The 18,442-nt window shown below is 31.8% G+C and overlaps 1 protein-coding gene across 1 annotated transcript; it reads right to left on the reverse strand.

Moving 5' to 3' along the window:
- Nucleotides 1-147: 147 nt before the first annotated feature.
- Nucleotides 148-16,297, reverse strand: LOC149486119 (integrin alpha-5-like). Its single transcript, XM_089699453.1, has 25 exons — nucleotides 16,223-16,297; nucleotides 15,927-16,080; nucleotides 15,432-15,532; nucleotides 14,463-14,527; nucleotides 14,365-14,395; nucleotides 14,044-14,118; nucleotides 13,705-13,782; nucleotides 13,476-13,565; nucleotides 13,215-13,303; nucleotides 11,486-11,686; nucleotides 10,181-10,280; nucleotides 9,687-9,866; nucleotides 8,316-8,413; nucleotides 8,136-8,217; nucleotides 7,828-7,967; nucleotides 6,469-6,671; nucleotides 5,718-5,919; nucleotides 5,284-5,444; nucleotides 4,810-4,888; nucleotides 2,862-2,957; nucleotides 2,607-2,757; nucleotides 1,940-2,015; nucleotides 1,394-1,505; nucleotides 773-844; nucleotides 148-303 (listed from the first exon to the last, which is right to left on the reverse strand). Exons 1-25 carry the CDS (start codon nucleotides 16,227-16,229, stop codon nucleotides 202-204), a joined length of 2,745 nt encoding a protein of 914 aa, XP_089555579.1. The 5' UTR covers nucleotides 16,230-16,297; the 3' UTR covers nucleotides 148-201.
- Nucleotides 16,298-18,442: the final 2,145 nt, after the last annotated feature.

Below are 18,442 nucleotides of genomic sequence, written 5' to 3' on the forward strand. Positions count from 1 at the left end.
TTTGATAGAAGTAAAAAATAACTAAGTAAATTCAAAATAGTTTTGTATTTTTTTTTTAATAATATTCAGTTAATAAGCACACAAGCACACATTCATAATATAAGCACAGACTAATAATAATATACTACGTATACAAATATAAGCATATAACAAAGATTGAGATCTGAATTTAAATCCAAAAACACAAATAACCCTTAAAAATTATTCATCAGTATGATGTTGTACCGAATCTTCTTCGGGCACTAAATATTCTTCGTCACATTGAATGCTTTCTGCGCCTGATGTTCTGACCTTTTGTCTGTCCTGTAAATAATGTTCAAGATATAAATTTGAGAAATTTAAGAGGTACCTTGGATTTAGAGATATTTTTATCGGAAAAGCTAAAATAGTATGACAGTTAAAACTCCTGATAAATAAATTTACTATATCTGTTTGATACAATGGCACTGTTAACTATTAATAATAAATTTAAACATAATATCGGTATAATGTAATACCTAGTGCATTTAATTATTATCGCAAGATTGAATTGCAAACGAGTCACTGATTTATATGGCAACTACTGCCATCTAGTTAAAAATCGAGATAGCTCTTGGAATACAGTAAAGTAAAGTTTTTAGTTTCATTCTCTTCCGTCACACATTTTTATTTTCGTTTATGTTAAATTATTTTAAATAGATAGATTCAAACGCTAGATTTTAATTGCTTTTGTAAAGCTTTCTTCAGTAGAAAATGACTGCGCGTTGAAAACATATTGGTACTTAGTACTTACTGAGTTTTGCTTTCTGATGGACTTCTTTAGATTGTCAAGACGTTGCTTCTTCTTCCTTTGCAGGAAACCACACTGGAACGATTTTAGGTATATCAAAATAAAGACCCTACCTATCTACTTAAAAAAATAAAAGACTATAATTAGGTATATATTACCAGATAAAAAAAAAATGTATGCGTGTACTAGAGTACACACGTAAGTAGTGAAACTTCTTTATGACCTTAAAAATGTCACGAGTATGGCGTAACGCAAAAATGTCACGCGTACGGCGTAACGCAAAAATGTCACGCGTACGGCGTAACGCAAAATTGTTCACTCAATTTTTGTCCACCCCCGATAAAGAAGTTTCACTTCAAAAATTTCTCTAACATACTATGATAGACTATGGAGATTGGAGCACAAAATCTCATTCATTCAATTTATATACATATACTAGAGGTCCGCCCCGGCTTCGCCCGTGGTACATATGAAAAATAGATGTTGGCCGATTCTCAGACTTACCCGATATGCACAGAAAATTTCATGTGAATCGGTCCACCCGTTTCGGAGGAGTATGCAGACTAACATTGTGACACGAGAATTTTATATATAAGATATAAATCTATTTGCATAGTTACTTACCCTATAAAGTACATAGCCTATAATGATTATTATAATCAGACCAAATAGAATGGCCAGTAATATGATCCAGAATGATACAGTTTCACGGTAGTAGCAGAGCGTGTTTGTTATGCTGAAAAATATATAATTAAATTTACAAATTTGTAAATGTCACTGTCCTTATTATTAAGAACTAGATTTATGTATATTTATTATTTACTAGACCGACTATTATATTAGGGATTTTTAAGGATAGTAACTATTCAGATAAGTAAGTACGTAGGTACAGCCTATATTATGTATACTTATGAATATTTATTGAAGTGAAACTTCTTTATCGGGGTTGGACAAAAATTTTGTGTAACATTTTTGCGTTACGCCGTACGCGTGACATTTTTGCGTTACGCCATACTCGTGACATTTTTAAGGTCATAAAGAAGTTTCACTTCTTACGTGTGTACACTAGTACACGCACACATTTTTTTTATATTTAGGCATGTAAGCATTATAAATTTATAAACTACATACATATTAATATTTAAAAACTTCAAATAATTTTTCGCTTACCTGTAAGTTTCTGGCTCATTAAACATCAAAGTTATTTTAGTCGTTAATTCCACGTTTTCTTTATATATTATGTTTTCTGAGAAATAATAAATTTAATAACAGTATTTTTAATCAAGAATCTACAGAAACATAGGTTAACAATAATTGCATAGACCCCTAGACACCAAATAGAGCTTTTTTGAGACAAAATAGAGCTTTTTTATTAATTTTAATATTCATGTAAAAGCGCTGACGTTAGGTATTATTTAACGAACCATACAGACGCAGGTTATATGAGCACATTTATTTAATTAAAGGGAAAACAAATTTAAGTTAAAATTATGTACTACAAATCTACTACTAGGTACTAAACTTGGTTTATGTACATAGAAAGCTTCCAAACCAAGGAAGAAAGAAAAACTAGTTTCATATTCAACCCACCATTTAACCGTATATGTAGGTAATTAAATTTTCCTTTAATTAGGTATATTATACAGATATAGGTACTAGCACAGACTAATAATAATATACTGTACTAGTATAATATTATCATAGATAATATAATACTGGTATTATATATATTACCTATGGTAAAGGTAATAAATGGGGGCTAAGTAATAATTCTTGTTGGTTGGGCTTTTAACCATCGCATCGAAAAATTTTTATTTTCCTTAAAAGGTTCTCATACCTAATCCTTTTGGCAGAACAAACATGCTTATGAAAATTTTAGTCGCTTTATTCCTCCGCAGGTCTCCAATATTACACAATGCTTTTATAACATCTTCAGTACCTTCATTCGCATTTACGTCACATTTTATTACAGATTTCTCGGTATTTATCTGAAATATTGTAATATTTATTGTAGTTTCATGCTTAAATAAAGAGATAAAAGAACCAGGTAAAACTCGTTATTATTATTGTAATAATAGTTAAAATATTTTACCTCAATTGGATTTTCCATAACTTCTAAATATTTTCTTCTCGGTAATACTACTTCACATTTAACGGAAACCCAGTTTGTTGGTCCTAAATTACTGATCTGTAACAATATTGATTTTTGGGTTATTAAGATTAAAATGAATCGATTAGTAGGTACCTAATTGATATCAACGACCAAATGGAAGTCAGCTTTATGGCTTCTCCTATGAGGTATCAGGCCATAATACACTACTCTGGCCAAAATCGGGTTTGCTGACATGCCGTCGAACTTTGGATATTATAATAAGCGATTATCACACGATGTTTTATTTCACCGATTAAGAAGGTGTGATTTTTGATAGGGTAGGGCGGGGCTAGTTGAGCAATTTTTCACTGGAGCGGATATAGCTCCTCAATAATAAGTCTCAATGAGTCGTTATGCGGCTTGATGGATTAGTAATTTATCCCTTAGCAAAAGTGACCATAGTAATATTTTTGTAACAAGTCGAATTTAAGAGCTACAGCTGTTTAAATGCAGAAAGTCAAGTACGCTCAATGTACCCCATAGGTGAGGTAAGTTGAGCAAGGGTATGGGGCAAGTTGAGCACTAAGAATGTCTAACCAAACCATGGGTTCAATGTTGACTAGAGAAGTGAAATATGTGTTCGACAATCAGTTCTTTATTTATAGTCTTTTAGTGACAGAAAAACAAAACTTAAAATAATTTTCTTTGGATAATTAATTGAAAATAGAATAAACAAAACATCAACGTATCTTAAGACTAACTTTAGGATTAGATTCAGTCTTTCTGTTTAAAATCAGACTTAAATATCTTAAAAAAATATATTAATAAGATCTTAGCAACTTAATTGTCACTGTTGCAATTGACACAAACGAAAGTAAGACCAGCACCTGGAACACATTTTGTATGTGCCCATTCCCTGCAAGCTTGACACTGGATCCAATTTTCTCCTGGTAAACTTTCAGCATAGCCTTCGCAACAAATCAGACAGGAATAATCATTATCATCACTTTCTTCACTTGACTGGAGTATTTTTTTACAGACACCCTTCTTCCTTTTCTTACCCATGTTCTTCCTTGGCTTCTTAATTTTTTTTTGTGGTTTTATTTTGCTGTTCTTCTTAAGCGTTCTTTTCGGGAATGTCTGTTAGTATTGCAGCTTTCCTCTTTCTTCTGTTAGTTTTAGCTGCTTTTTTAGGGCCAGCCTTTGGGTATGGTCGTACTATTTCCAGTTGTTTGAGTCGTGGGGTAAGTTGAGCAACTATAGCTCAACTAACCCCAACCCGGAATTTTAGAACAAAAGTGAGGTTATAAAAAAATTGTAAGAGTTATACCCAGAACCTCTCTACATATCAAAAGTACAATAATTATCTGGAAGATTAACACTTACCTGATTGAAAACAGACAACAATTGATTAATATAGACGAAAACTTGCAATAAACGACGTTTTTACTTTTTGGGCACAAAATAAACAAAACCCACGGGCGCTTCACTCGTTCGTCCAGCCGCCGCTAGTGATCGCGTGGTGATTACCCCTCCCGCGACTCCTTCTTTCCGCCATACGATGCCTATACGTATGGTGAATAGTTTGCGAGATATTTCGATTGCCCAACTTGCCCCTATGCTCAACTAGCCTCGCCCTACCCTACTGTGTAGCTAAGTTGAAAAATAACATCCTCTAGTCCCGATCTTTCGACTTTCGAAAACTGAGATCCTAACCATTACGTAAATTCAGTTAGCCACCGCTCCTTACCTATTTGATAAAATAATACCTAGGTACCTACCGACTAAGTGATAACAGACAATTTATAATAATATTTTTTCGAAGCAATAACTTTATTTTTCCGCAAGCATGACCTAATTTCACTACAAAATTCTTCACCCAATTTATATTCTGGACACGTTAAACATTTAAATTACGTAATAATAATATAAAACGACAGACGCTTACCGTATATGAGTGTTGTAGGCGCTTCCCCTCTTCAATTTCCAACTTCGTTATATTAACTGCCCCTTCGATGTTTGAAGCTCTGGTAAAGCAAAAAGATAGGTATGTATATAAATACTTACAAGTACATATTAAGTATACGAAATCAATTAAACATTTAATATCTAGGTACTCTCACAATTCGAAAAATTTAAATTTATATACATATTTTATTTACGTAAAATCGCGCATGATAATAATTAAATCATAATCATAATAAGTCTTAGTTAATATCCGATAGTCATACTTAACAGGAGGAAGCTTATTATTTAACTGAAATATGCTGGAAAATGCACAATACGACAATACCTAATTTTCAGTCTGCATACGTTCGTAATAAAACCTGATACAGGTACGTACGCATAACTAAAGTTTTTTTGACTTATTTTGAGAGTGATTGTGGCTACATAATAACAAAATCAAATTCATAAAAGGTACCTTTGTACAATGATCCCAGTACTAACTGACTCGAGAACGAATACTTCTTCGTAATGCGTTTTCTCGTCCTTGTTGCAGTGGTTGTACACATCGTAATCGATCTGAATGGTTTTATCATTGCTCGTCAAGTCGCTTGTCTCCAAATAAATGTTGGTGATATTCTGGAATAGTTAAAAATATATGTACCATAATTTAAAGTATCTTTTATAAATGACTCTTTTAACATATCTACATTACCTACCTACTTACAAATTAAAAAAAAAATACTAAATGAGAAATCTGAGATAGATAAATTTTTAATAATAATATACTAAAGTCTATTTTTATGAGAAATTGATTTACTAGTGTTAAAATGTGGCTATCATAAAGAGAAAACAATTCACATGTCTTCATAGAATAAAAAAAAAATAATAATCAAACATTTCAAGACATACCCAGAAATCACCATTTCGCAGGAGCGTCTTCGGCTTACAAATGAGAACATCGTCATCCATTCTTACACAACTAGACGAAGGTTGGAGTATACGAGCAGTATGTACCCGTAACTTGACACACGCTGAGTACGCAGTTTCGCCGTCATTGTGAAGATATATCGATACTGTCTCGTTGTCTGATGTCCAAGGTGTATAGGTTTTCCTGTTAAATTACGAATCGTATAAATGTTCATTATTTCATATTCATATTTTATTTCTGTATTATTTCTGTAGCCGAAAGCCCACAATGATAAAAGGCTAGAAAGGAGTAGTAAACTGCACCGAAGAAATTATTTTAATGTCGGTAGAGCTTAGAGGTAGAGATATTATCAGTTCGAAAATGCTTTAAAAAAATATTATTGATAACACTTAACTAGAACAAATTTGTACTTATACATACCTATGTTAATAGTTTTTAGCATTAAATCACTGAAAAATTACTAATAATTATCTATATTATCTATCTTTCTATTCTAAGTAGCTTTTCGTCCACACAGTCAAAGGAAATTCCCATGGGAGTGAGATGTTTCACCGCAGTAAAAAGTAGCCTATACCACTCTCTAACCTATATTATCCAGACACGAAAATTATACCTTAGAATCGCTCTGTACGACGTGTATTCTAAAACTAAAAATCATCTACAAATTGTCAGAACTAAAAACACAAATAAACACTTGCAAGTTGCATTTATAATGTCTGTAAGGCATCTTACGGCATCGATGACGTCAATTTTGCAGTAAGCTTCGGGTTGCATTCCATACTGCCGCAGTCTGCCGCCCATATAGATCCTAGTGAGAGGAGGATGCTGCGATCACTCAGCATCACTTGAGATGTTCTGTAGTGCTTCGCTGACATTGGATCGTTGACCAGTTCAGCTGATACTTTGTAAGATATCACTTGCTCGTAGTCACCTTCCTGTTAAGAACCTCTATTTAGAAATGAATGACTTTTAAACGATTTAATTTTAAAGAGACGCGCGTAAAGTTTAAGAGCGCATATTCTATTTAACGCAAGTCAAAAACTCCGCGATCTATTACGATAGATCGCGGCTTGCGCTATCCTTTTACTATGAACAGCATAGGTCCACAGGAGAGCGACGAGCAACATGTCCTCTCTCTGGAAAGGCTCGCTGCCGACTGATTTTAATCGGGTCGCGCGCAGTGTTTTATAGTACTTTAAAAAAAATTGTAGAAAAATAATAGAGGTACCTTAGTTGATTTTTTAAATTTTATCTTATAAGTAAGACATTCTTTTATTGCAATATGTATAAATTATATTCAATAAAGTCAAATATCTTGGTGAAAATAATCATTTTGTCGACTATAATTTCTAAAAAAATTCACATTGTTCGGATTTTAATTTCGTAAGTTAGGAGTCCAAAATAAAAAAATCTTTTAACTAACTATTTTAATAAGGATTTTTGCAGTTAGTTAAAAATAATTGTGTGTTAGATCTGTGAGCAATTTCAGATATTTTTAGCTTCGAAATTGACACTAAAAGTGAAATCAAGCAATCATCGGCTCAGTTATCTTGATGGTATTCAGAAATACTGTATTAATTGAAAAAAACTCTTAACTAACTACATAGACAATAAAATTTCCTAAAATTATTAGTAATTCATATGTTTGTAAGATAAGTGGTTGATGGACAATCTGGTTTGAAAAATCACATATTTGAGCCAAACAGCGCACGGACCGCGTACACGGCCTTAAGACAAGAAAATGAAGGATGTTTACCTCTAGTTATGTATCTAATTTTTAAATTGAATTAAATTAATAGGCATCCATTTCCAGTGAGAGCTTATATCTACGATGCGTCAATTGGACATTATGAAATTAAGTAAGAATTATTAATGAGGTTACCATGTATGGTAATATAGGTGCCGCTTAATTTATATGATGTCAAATAAATTATTAATGAAACATTTCCAACATTACGTCACATTTGATAAAAATGAAATACAACACGTATTTTATTTTTTCAAATTATCAAAATATCTTTATTTTCTATCATATAATACAATACAAAGGTTTTAGGAAATTAGAAGTATGCTAATGATATATGTACTTACAGCTGGAGTTAAGATTTTGATTCTTCTCGACATCTCAGTGTCATTAGAAGCCAAAGCCACGTTATATGTGTATGTTCCGTCCGCGCCCGCATCTGCTAACTTTGCATTTGGGTGCATTATCTCTACTTTCACTGCTAGAACTAAAATAATAAAATAAAATTTGAAATCTGAACAATCTTGAATATAGTTTCTTTTTTGGCTTGTTCAAAATAAGAGTGACTCTTATATTATATATCTGATTTAACCCTATGATTTTATTATATTTAGTTAGAGTAATTGGGATTTCTATATAAAAAAATATCACCCACCAGCGTCAATTCGTCCCAAATTACGAGAATAGTTCACATTTAATTTAACTTCAATGTCAAAGGAATTTGCATCTTTAGGTCTCTGAAAAAAAAATAACACAATTAATATTTTTAAAATTTAAATTCATCTTCTATGATTACATCATATACCTAACCTTCATACATCATTTAATATATTACCTTTGCAAGTGTATAGTTTGTAGATAAGACGACTGTTATTAATGGTATGCCTCTATATAGTGCAACCATATTACTACGAGGGGCTCCAATCGCCAAACCTTAACAGAAAGGGCATATCCATATCATATCCTTTTTAGACGGCATAATAAGAAAGAAGAAGAAAAAATATTCAATTAAACACACACAATATAAGCAATATGACAAATATATCATTTTTATGAAATTTACCTACGCTGCACGTGCTACGTGCTACGCTACGTAGAGCATTTAAAATTAAAAATAAATAAATAAAAAAACTCATAAAAATGCAGCGGAATAAAATATACTTACATCATTGATAAATTAAATTTATATATAGTGTTTTAAATTCTCTTGTCACACGTATATTGCACGCCTCATATGCGAAGCGTTGAGGTGGGTACTACTGTCACTTCGCGCAAAACATCTGATTTTTCAAACTTAAAATGTCTTTATGTATCATACATTGCACTTGTAAGATAATACATACACACACATATTAAGAAAAAACACTATTTTTAACGTTCATGATATTTTTGATGTCATTTTTGTTATTTAAACTAGTTAAAAAACAGTTTAAAAAAGTTCTGTCTTGGACGTCCGTGTGTCTGTATGTGCGGATCCTTTTTCTTGTTAACACGATAGCGACCGAAATACTTTACTAATCGAGTCTTTTTTTTTCTCTTACGCTTGAGTATGCTCAGGAATAGAACCCTTTCATTTTTCAGGGTCTGATTCGATGTGGTTTAATTGTTATTAAATAAACAAAAATAATAATTAATAAATATTTATTAAAAAAAAATTATGAGGCGTGCACTTTTGGATTTTCCAAATTATTTTTATAACTTTATTTTCGATAGAAATCATCTACTTTGTCTTTATCATATTTAAACCACGCACATATAAAATATTGACTTGATTAATAAAGTTACTGGAAGGTAAGCCGTGTTGAAAAATTTATGGTCAACATTGAAAAAATCTCTAGGTACCTGTACTTTCGAATTCTCATCTGCACTCAGGTGGACAGATTACAAGTGGCAGCATAGTGCTGAATCTTATTATTTTATGCTCTTATATCGTTCTAGATAGGTCACATGGTGGTTCAAATGACCCATAAATTTTTCAACATGGGCCTGTAGTCTATTCTAGATACTTGAATTTTTATAAAATTGGATGTCTTGTTTTTATAACATCTAGCTTCATTTTGCTAGTTTATTTTTAGAATTTTAAATTAACTACGTAGCTTAGGTTGGGTAAGAAAGTCTCAAAAATTATTGTATTAATTTTCAGTATTTCACTATAAAGCATTTATAAATTAATAATATGGTAGGTAAGTAAAATTTTAAAACATACCATCACACCCGTTCAATGTAAAATCATCTAACGCAGAGAGACTCAAACCAAAAGTGTACATGGTGTCTGCAGGTGGTTCTATCCTTTGCGCCCACGAGTGGCCGGCGAGTAAACCTGCGCCAGTGTATATGTATACTGCGCCTTTCCCATCGTTTTCATATGGAGCTGAGATCGCCACTTCTGTTTGTTAAGAAATTTATAATTATAACTAGGACAGTCCTGAAGATTAGGAATACAAACATTTCACAAAAATCGGTAAAGCCTGTGAAGGGTTTGATAATATGACTTGACATCATAGATAGATTTTCATGTCATAAGATTTTTTTTGTAATAGGTAATGTATGTTATATTACATCGTAAAGTAACTTTAATATAAGTAATATTATGTGCTCAAAATAAGGGCCACTTCTGTATTTCTTTATTATTAAGACATACATTAAAAACACGTTTTTAAAATTTGAAAATCATCGGCATTATTTATATTGAAACCATACCATCAAGTCCGTCGTCGTCCATATCTCCTACACTAGCTATTGCTGCTCCGAAGTAGCCTGCATTCGACACTCCTGTTATAATTCTATGTAACTTCAATATCTGAAATCATTACAAATATATCAAATATGTTACTGTGTTGTTAATTAACCCACGATTACGTTTTTGTGTCGGTATTAAGCGGTTTTCCGGCATTTTTAAACATTATCTACTCATTGCTTCGCTCATATTGATCTTAGCATGATTTTTTTGCGCTACTAAAAAGTTATCTAGTTAAATTTTCTTATAAAAATTGGAAGAAGCAGAAGATTCAACGTCAAGAATTTGTAATTAAACAAATACAGCTTCTAATAGACACATTTATCTAACATCAATAATGGAAACGTAACATCACTATCTATGTTATCCTGGTTTTAATCAACTGCTAAATAATAAAATTCCGAAGACTTCTAGGCAATACAATATTTACTATTATATACAACAACTTACATTCCAACCCATGTTGTAATAAGAATTATCTTTTACGTGTTGCCGTCAAAAAAACCTTCATATTCTGTAACATAATATCAATATCTTTGATTTTCATACGTCTTGAATGGAGTATGATTTTTCTCGGCCATTCAATAGGCTCTCAACTCTAACGCTAGATCCCTTGAGTTCAAGAGGTTCCCTACTTTCCAATACGTATAAACTTCAGCTATTTTATATTTAGTTTATCTTGTAACTAGCCATCAAAGTTATTTTTTGGAATGCATTATTTATTCAACAAAAATACAGGATCGTATTTCTTATCTTAGAATTGACATCTCATCAATAGGAATCAAATTTATTTTCCCTGTAGTGATAGTGCTTTTATATTAATCTCCAACGAAGAAAATATTAAAAAAAAATTCTTATTAACGTACGCGTGCTACACACAAATATTCTTTATATGTAACAGCAAATTTTTGAAAATAAAAAATCACTGTACCTATACATAAAAAGTGTAAAAGTGAAGTCCCGTGTCCCCTAGTGGGGTAAGGGGCAGACGCATTATTCATACATCTGTTTCACTGATCGATTTTCTTTAGGGACAAGTAGGTGATCAGCCTTCTGTGTCCTGCCAGACCGAGACATTTTTTTTTCTTCGTCTCCACCGGGAATCGAACCCAGGACCCCTCGGTTCTACGCTCACGCGTCAACCACTGTACTAAGGAGGCGGTCATACCTATACATAATATATCATTAATCTTTCACAATAATACTATCTATATTTATACTACATATTTAGGTTTACCGCAGATAATGTAATATAATACGCTACTTACGTCTGTACGATACTCCGGTGTATACAAATACACGGCCCCAACATCATAGCTTCTTGTCTTGGTCGTGTGTGTCGGCGCGCCAACCAGCAAGGACGACCGTGGTCCTCCGAGGTTGGCTACTGCCAGGACCGCGCCAAACATCGACCCCACTTCGCCGTCAGAGATCAACCACACTTCTAAAATGCCTTCGAAGAAAAATATCTGGAAGACGCGACAAAACATATAACATGTAACGTTTAAGTTTTAACATAGCAAAACTTTTATAAAACTTGTATAAAATTTTAGCATGGATTGTATGAACCAACCCGTACTATTAACTATTCTGTGCTTTTATATGTTTATTAACCCTTATTTCGAATTTGTCCGTACCACCGGACAAGTACTTTAAAAAAATCCACCGCCCCGTCTAATTCTATTTTTGCAACAAAAAAACTACTAAGCTATTGGGAGGTCGATCAAATTTTAGTAGAAAAATAAATTTTGCGTGTAATAACCCAGAGATTGACAGTTGGCGAAAAAATGTCGGCGAAACTGCGCACTAAGAAAGTCTTTCAAGTAATTTATTAAAAAATATTATTTTTTGCCTATGTTGCGTAGATTTTTTTATTTGTTTTTTGTGAATTTAGTCTACTAACGTTCAAATAATACGATTTCATAGCTTTTGCTTACGTTATTCTTAATAATTATCGAGTTTTTCACTTGTCCGCCACACCGGACTTCGTCGAAACACCTGTATTTATTGTGTCTTACAGCTTGTCCGTCACGGCGGACCTTGTCGAAATATGGTATGAAAGGTAAAAGATTTGAGTTGTCGGTATTACCAAAACATTACATCTATTCTCAGTACCTATCAACTTGTTAGATACTTCTTATCTACCTAACCTTTACATACGACTTCCCGACGCCTTTGAGTCCAAATATAGAGCAAGTTTTCCCGAACCAGTCGCAGGAACTCAATTTTGCAAACTTACCTTCTATATCGTCTTTACCCTCGTTGCCAACACCTGTGCATAGAAAAAGAAGACTCAGAGAACCATCAGTTGTGACAAAAAAGAGACCCAAGCAAATTCAAAAGCTTTCCCTCTCTTACAAATGGAAACAGAGTACCTTTTTGTATAGAGCCCAGATAGAAGATACTGCAGTAGTTGAAGATCCTCCCGTAGTACGTTCACCTTTAGATTACTTTTTTTCACAGTTTCTTTGTACTTTTATAAAAAATAAAGGCTCTTTTACTATAATATTCTTTTACTTTATACTATGCAACTTCTTTCACGTATTCGATTAAGTCCGCTAGGACGGACAAGTCATTTTTACTAAGATTCGATAATGTCCGGTGTGGCGGACATCGCTTTTCTCCATAAGGGTGGGGGGTAGATTTTTTTTTTCATTTTTTGGAGGTTTAGAAAAACCATGGAAACTAGGTTATACAATAAAATTTTAATAAGTTTACTATCACCTTCTCTGTCGAAATAAGGGTTAACGGAAGTAAATCTATACTAATATTATAAAGCTGAAGAGTTTGTTTGTTTGAATGTTCTAATCTCAGGAACTACTGGTTCGATTTGAAAAATTCTTTCGGTGTTGGATAGCCCATTTATCGAGGAAGGTTTATGACCATACTAAGACCAACAGAAGTGGAGCCACCGCCGGTGAAACCGCGAAGCGCTAGTGTATGATAAAAAAATTGTTTTATACTATGTGGTGATGAAATAATTAATTAAAGTCATACCTTTCCTTGACCGTATTCTCCATACGTAGAGCTTACTGCAAGTGACGAAAATTCGTTTGAGAAGAATTTACCATTTACTATACTGTACCCTAAAAAACAAAGGTTATACTAGATACAAAATGGAAAAAATACTACAAAAAAACTTAATTTTATTAAAAAACTTAATTATTAAAAAAAAACGTAACAGAACGAAACGTTGTTTTAAATAGGTATAAAATATATTAATAGTATCTACTTATATCTTTTCCCGTCAAAACTTACCAAAATTAAGAGCCGTTTCTTCGATATCATAGAGTCGGTACATCTGTTGGAAAAAACTATTTTCTTCAATGGAAAGAGCTAGTATGTTACCTATAACAAAATGTTCTTGGTTACTAAAGCGTTGTATAAATATGGAGCAGTTAAAATTATTACAAAAATAATAAAAAATTAATTAATTCATTGTGTTCAGAAAAGTTCATTTAATCCAAATATGTATTTGTTTACTAACCGTATAAAACAGGATTGTTTACGTATATTATATCTTCGTCCATATAAATGCTCCAGCCGTAGCTATCAAGACCTGTGTCTAAAAATAATAATTATTAATAGGTAAAAACATTATAATTATATTAACTAGTTTTGCCACTCGGTTTCCCCGCGTACAAAATCAGGTATTTTTATAGCTCATGTGTCATTCCATACATATATAACTTAACAGTTATGTTAATAAAAACTACTTTGTCCTCTTTCTTAAACGTCCATCGTCGCAAAAAATAAATAGAAAAGGATTTAAATCGGATCAATAAGAAGTTTCATTAAAGTTTTTAATAAAATTGTTTGTACTCACTTTTAGCGGATGGCTGAAGAGTTACGAAGTACATTTGGTTTTGTGACTCAAAGATACACTTGCTTATCCGAGTATCTAAAAAACAACAATTAGAAAAAAATCTTTATTTGATCTTTTGTTGTAAAATTTTAGATATAAGGCTCTGTCTCTCTTGCATAGCATAGGCATAGCCTGTGTAGAGAGCCATCCCTTCCCTTAATAATAATTACTATATCGCCAAAATATTAATAAACAAATTAAAAATATTAATAATTATGAATGAATAAATTTGTTCTGTAATGCTTCTGAAGTCTGAACTTATTATAAAGAAAACAAACTTACTTAAATAGTCGGTTGATCGAGGAGCACAGGTCTGAAATATATATTAAGAATTAGAACCTCATAAAAATTGTACTTCGTGAAGGTTAATATTGACTCACTATAAAATTCGTAGAATTCGTTTGAACGCTAGCTCCCAACCAATAGTAGTCTTGGCTGCTGTAATCTGTAACAAAATTGATGGCGAAATTATACTATATTACTCAATTATATTTATATTATAAATAAAAATTGTATATTCAGCTTGACTTTTTTACAGATGTTACTTTTTCAGTTCGACGTAACTTTGTAATGACGAATATGTTTATTAAAAGTTATTTATTTAAAAGGTTGGTTGGTAGTGGGCCTGCCTACCAAGCCAGAGGCCAAGGCTTCGAATCCCACCCGGATCAAATATTTGTGTACTACTAAATGTATGGGAGTGTTTATTGTAACTTTTTTGGATATTTCTCGTTTTATTTTTTAAATGTTATTATTGTCATTTTACTCATTAGATATCATATCGATATCAGTTTAAAGTTTTTTGATATCTACGGAATAATCGCCTGTGCACACTTAACGATTACACCCTGTATGTTATGTTATATGTATGTTTATGAGCCATCTGGTTTCCATTACACTAGTGAAAGCTTAGTATGGGTTCAGTTTTTGCCGTGTGAGAAAATTGTCCTGAAATATTTTTTTATTATTTACTTATTTATTATATTCTATTAAATCCAGGGTCTCTATCTTATTCAATATCATTGGTTTTAATTATTTAGTTTCATGCTAAAAGCTGTATGGTATACTAGCTTTCCGCCCGCGGCTTCGCCCGTGTTTTCAAAGAAAAACCCGTTCCCGTAGGATTTCCGGGATAAAACCTATCCTATGTCCTTTCTCGAGTATCAAAATATCTCTATACAAAATTTCATGCAAATTGGTTCAGTAGTTAAGGCGTGATTGAGTAACAGACAGACAGACAGAGTTACTTTCGCATTTATAATATTAGTATGGATTTTCAAAGGAGAAGTAACTAAGTTATGTACGTACGCTAAATTATAATTTCAAATAATAACAATGAAACAAATTACCATGTGTCAGAGGAACAGGTAGTGGTCTTACAACCCCATCATCTAATTCGGCTCTAAATATTTGCCCAATGTTATCTGCTGTTGGTGCACTTATTATTAAACTGGAATACATAGTGAAAAATATTAGTAATCGGTCAAATTTAGGTAGGTTTAATTTAGAAATACGATTAATACATACCTACAATTTTAAATACGATCAATTTAAATAATAAAATTGTATAACTGATGGATAAGTAATTTTTACGTCATAGTGTGTAATCTTTTTTTTACGCCAATACATATTTCGTTATTGGATATAGCTAATTCATATCATAATAAAGAAAAATCATAATATTCTGTATTAATTGTTTTCTCAATTAAAATTTTAAAATTTAGAAATTAAATCGACATTAATATTAGTAACATAAATATTGTTATCTCATAGAGGAGACATAATTAAAAAAAATACACAAGCTCTACACCAAAGTCTTTAAGACGAAATAAAATAACACTTACTGTCTCATACTCTTCTGGTATGCAATACTGTATCCAAAGAGAGAGTCTGCTGGTAATGTCATTTCCTTTGGTGGAGATAGAATACGTACACTGGGCTTGTGAAAGTATCCGTTGATTTGTATAAATATACATGACACTAAATATAATAATATGGCTGAAAATAGATACACAATAGTCATAATTTTAGTGCACTTTATTAAATAATAAATATTATAATATAATATTATATATCTTAGTGCACTTTTAAATAATATAGAGTTATTATTATTTACGGTACAAGTAGAAAGAAAACTTACATTTCATCTTAAAAAGCTTAATAATGTTTTATTATGGTTTTATAATAACTTATTCTTCGCTTATTTGTATTAATCCTTATATAGAACTGAAGTAATTAGGTATTTAGTTTATTAATATTTTCCTTAACGGAATTACCAGTGCAGGCGTAAGGGAAGATGATTTAAGTACATACATTAATTTGATGTCCTTAAATTGTGTCATTGTTATTTTGCTTATACATCTTAATATATATAAATCTCGTGTCACAATGTTTGTCCTCAATGGACTCCTAAACCACTTAACCGATTATAATAAAGATCGCACACCATGTGCAGTTCGATCCAACTTGAGAGATAGGATAGCTTAAACTTTAAAGCACAAAGCGGGCGAAGTCGTGGGCGGAAAGCTAGTATATGATATTTATAAATACATTTTTCCAAGATTTTTTTTATAAATTAAAGTTTATTTTTTTTATTGACATTAACACATGTATATTTTATTATCTAAAATCTATACTAATATTATAAAGCTGAAGACTTTGTTTGTTTGAACGCGCTAATCTCAGGAACTAGGTACTGGTCCGATTTGAAAATTGTTTCGCTGTTAGATAGCCCCTTTATCAAGGAAGGCTATATATATATCATCACGATAAGACCAGGACCAGGACCAGACAGAAAGCCACGCGGGTGAAACCGCGGAACACAGCTAGTTTTAAATATTTGTTATTTTGGCTCTTAACGCCGGCACTGTATTTATTTCGACACATTTCGTTGGCAATGACATCAATATTAATAATATAAATAAGTACCTAGTTCTGACTTATTTGTAAGAGAATTCGTGAAGTTATCAAGTATAAGTTTAGACCAAAGTACAGACAGTCGAAATAACAGGATGTTTCACGAAAATTACCTACTAAACAATGATTTTATTTATTTATTTTTGTTTAAGGGCTTGGTCTAGTAGTGCAAACAAATGCATCCTGTCATCCTATATGTAAATAATACAAATGTACTAAGGGAAAGTTGCTCCACTTAATTTTTAAAAATTAAATCATTCGTATGCATAATTTAATATTCGTAATAAGTACCAAAAATGACAATTTGAAACAATTTTCGTGAAAATTACACCGGGTGATTTTTTTTTATCAGTACACAAAATTTGCGAATACTTTCTATTGATATCTTCAACTTCATGTTTATATAACTGATCAACTTTTACAAAGAAATTTGGACGAAATATAAAAAAAAAATAAGCTTTCCATACAAAATGCATAACTCTATACATTTTTTTCGACCTAAGTTTCTTAGTGAAAGTTGTTCAGTTTAACTAATAAAACGGATAAACAAATTTTGTATATAATAAAAAAAATGTAATGTTTGTGTTAAAAAATTATAAAATAGAAAAATACGCAAATGAAAACAAAAGATATTTATTTCTGACTAGCTTCCGCCCGCGACTCCGTCCGCGCGGATGTCAGTCTTCGCGTCTTCTACAGATTTATTATATTATGTGTAATATATAGATTTATATTGATAAACCTAATAAATCTTTTGCTAGCATTCTGATGTTTTATCGGTTGCACTGGATTTATCTCTTTTTTTTCAATCGCTTGAATGATATAGGATGGGTCCTTGATGGGCATCGAATGCTGAAGTCTCGAATCAATCAATTCTGACAGTAGGCAATTTATGTAAAATCTTGATAATGGTCCATCCATTTTATTTTGCCTAAACGTTACATACTTTTTTATATATTCTATTTTTAACGAATTATTCACTCCAGTCCAAACAGCAAATAAGCAGACTTCTGCTTCTGCAACGTTTAGTTGTCCCTGAATTTAGAAAAAATAGTCATGATTCTTATCTATGACAAAAGTGTTATTTTTTGCATTGTATTTCAAATATTAATTTTTTTTTAACCGCATCTTCCGCATTCATGTCTTTTGCCGGAATTAGACATTTAACTTCTACTAGTCCCATTTTCCCTTTTTGATATGGGAGTGTATAAAGTAAATTTTTTAGATATTTCTCGTTATACTTTTAAAAAGTTATTATTGTCATTTTGCTCATTAGGTAAAGTAATTTCGATATCAGTTTTAAGTTTTTTGATACCTGCAATAATAACGTCATAATCGCCTGCACATACTTATCGATTACACCCTGTATACAATCCACCATCCACATTCATAATGTTTTCCTGTCCTCCTCTCCTTTACGCTGTTCACCGATACATTTGAAATG

This window comes from Colias philodice, chromosome 9, assembly GCF_061535455.1.
Source record: "Colias philodice isolate Cphi_HAF_F1 chromosome 9, ilColPhil1 Martin Lab GWU primary, whole genome shotgun sequence".
In the NCBI taxonomy this organism is placed as follows: Eukaryota; Metazoa; Arthropoda; class Insecta; order Lepidoptera; family Pieridae; genus Colias; species Colias philodice.

Coding starts and splice junctions, on each gene's coding strand:
- LOC149486119 (XM_089699453.1), bottom strand. Junction 14,396..14,462: donor CGAATTCTACGAATTTTATA/GTGAGTCAATAT, acceptor TATATATTTCAG/ACCTGTGCTCCTCGATCAAC. Junction 13,783..14,043: donor TCTTCAGCCATCCGCTAAAA/GTGAGTACAAAC, acceptor TATTATTTTTAG/ACACAGGTCTTGATAGCTAC.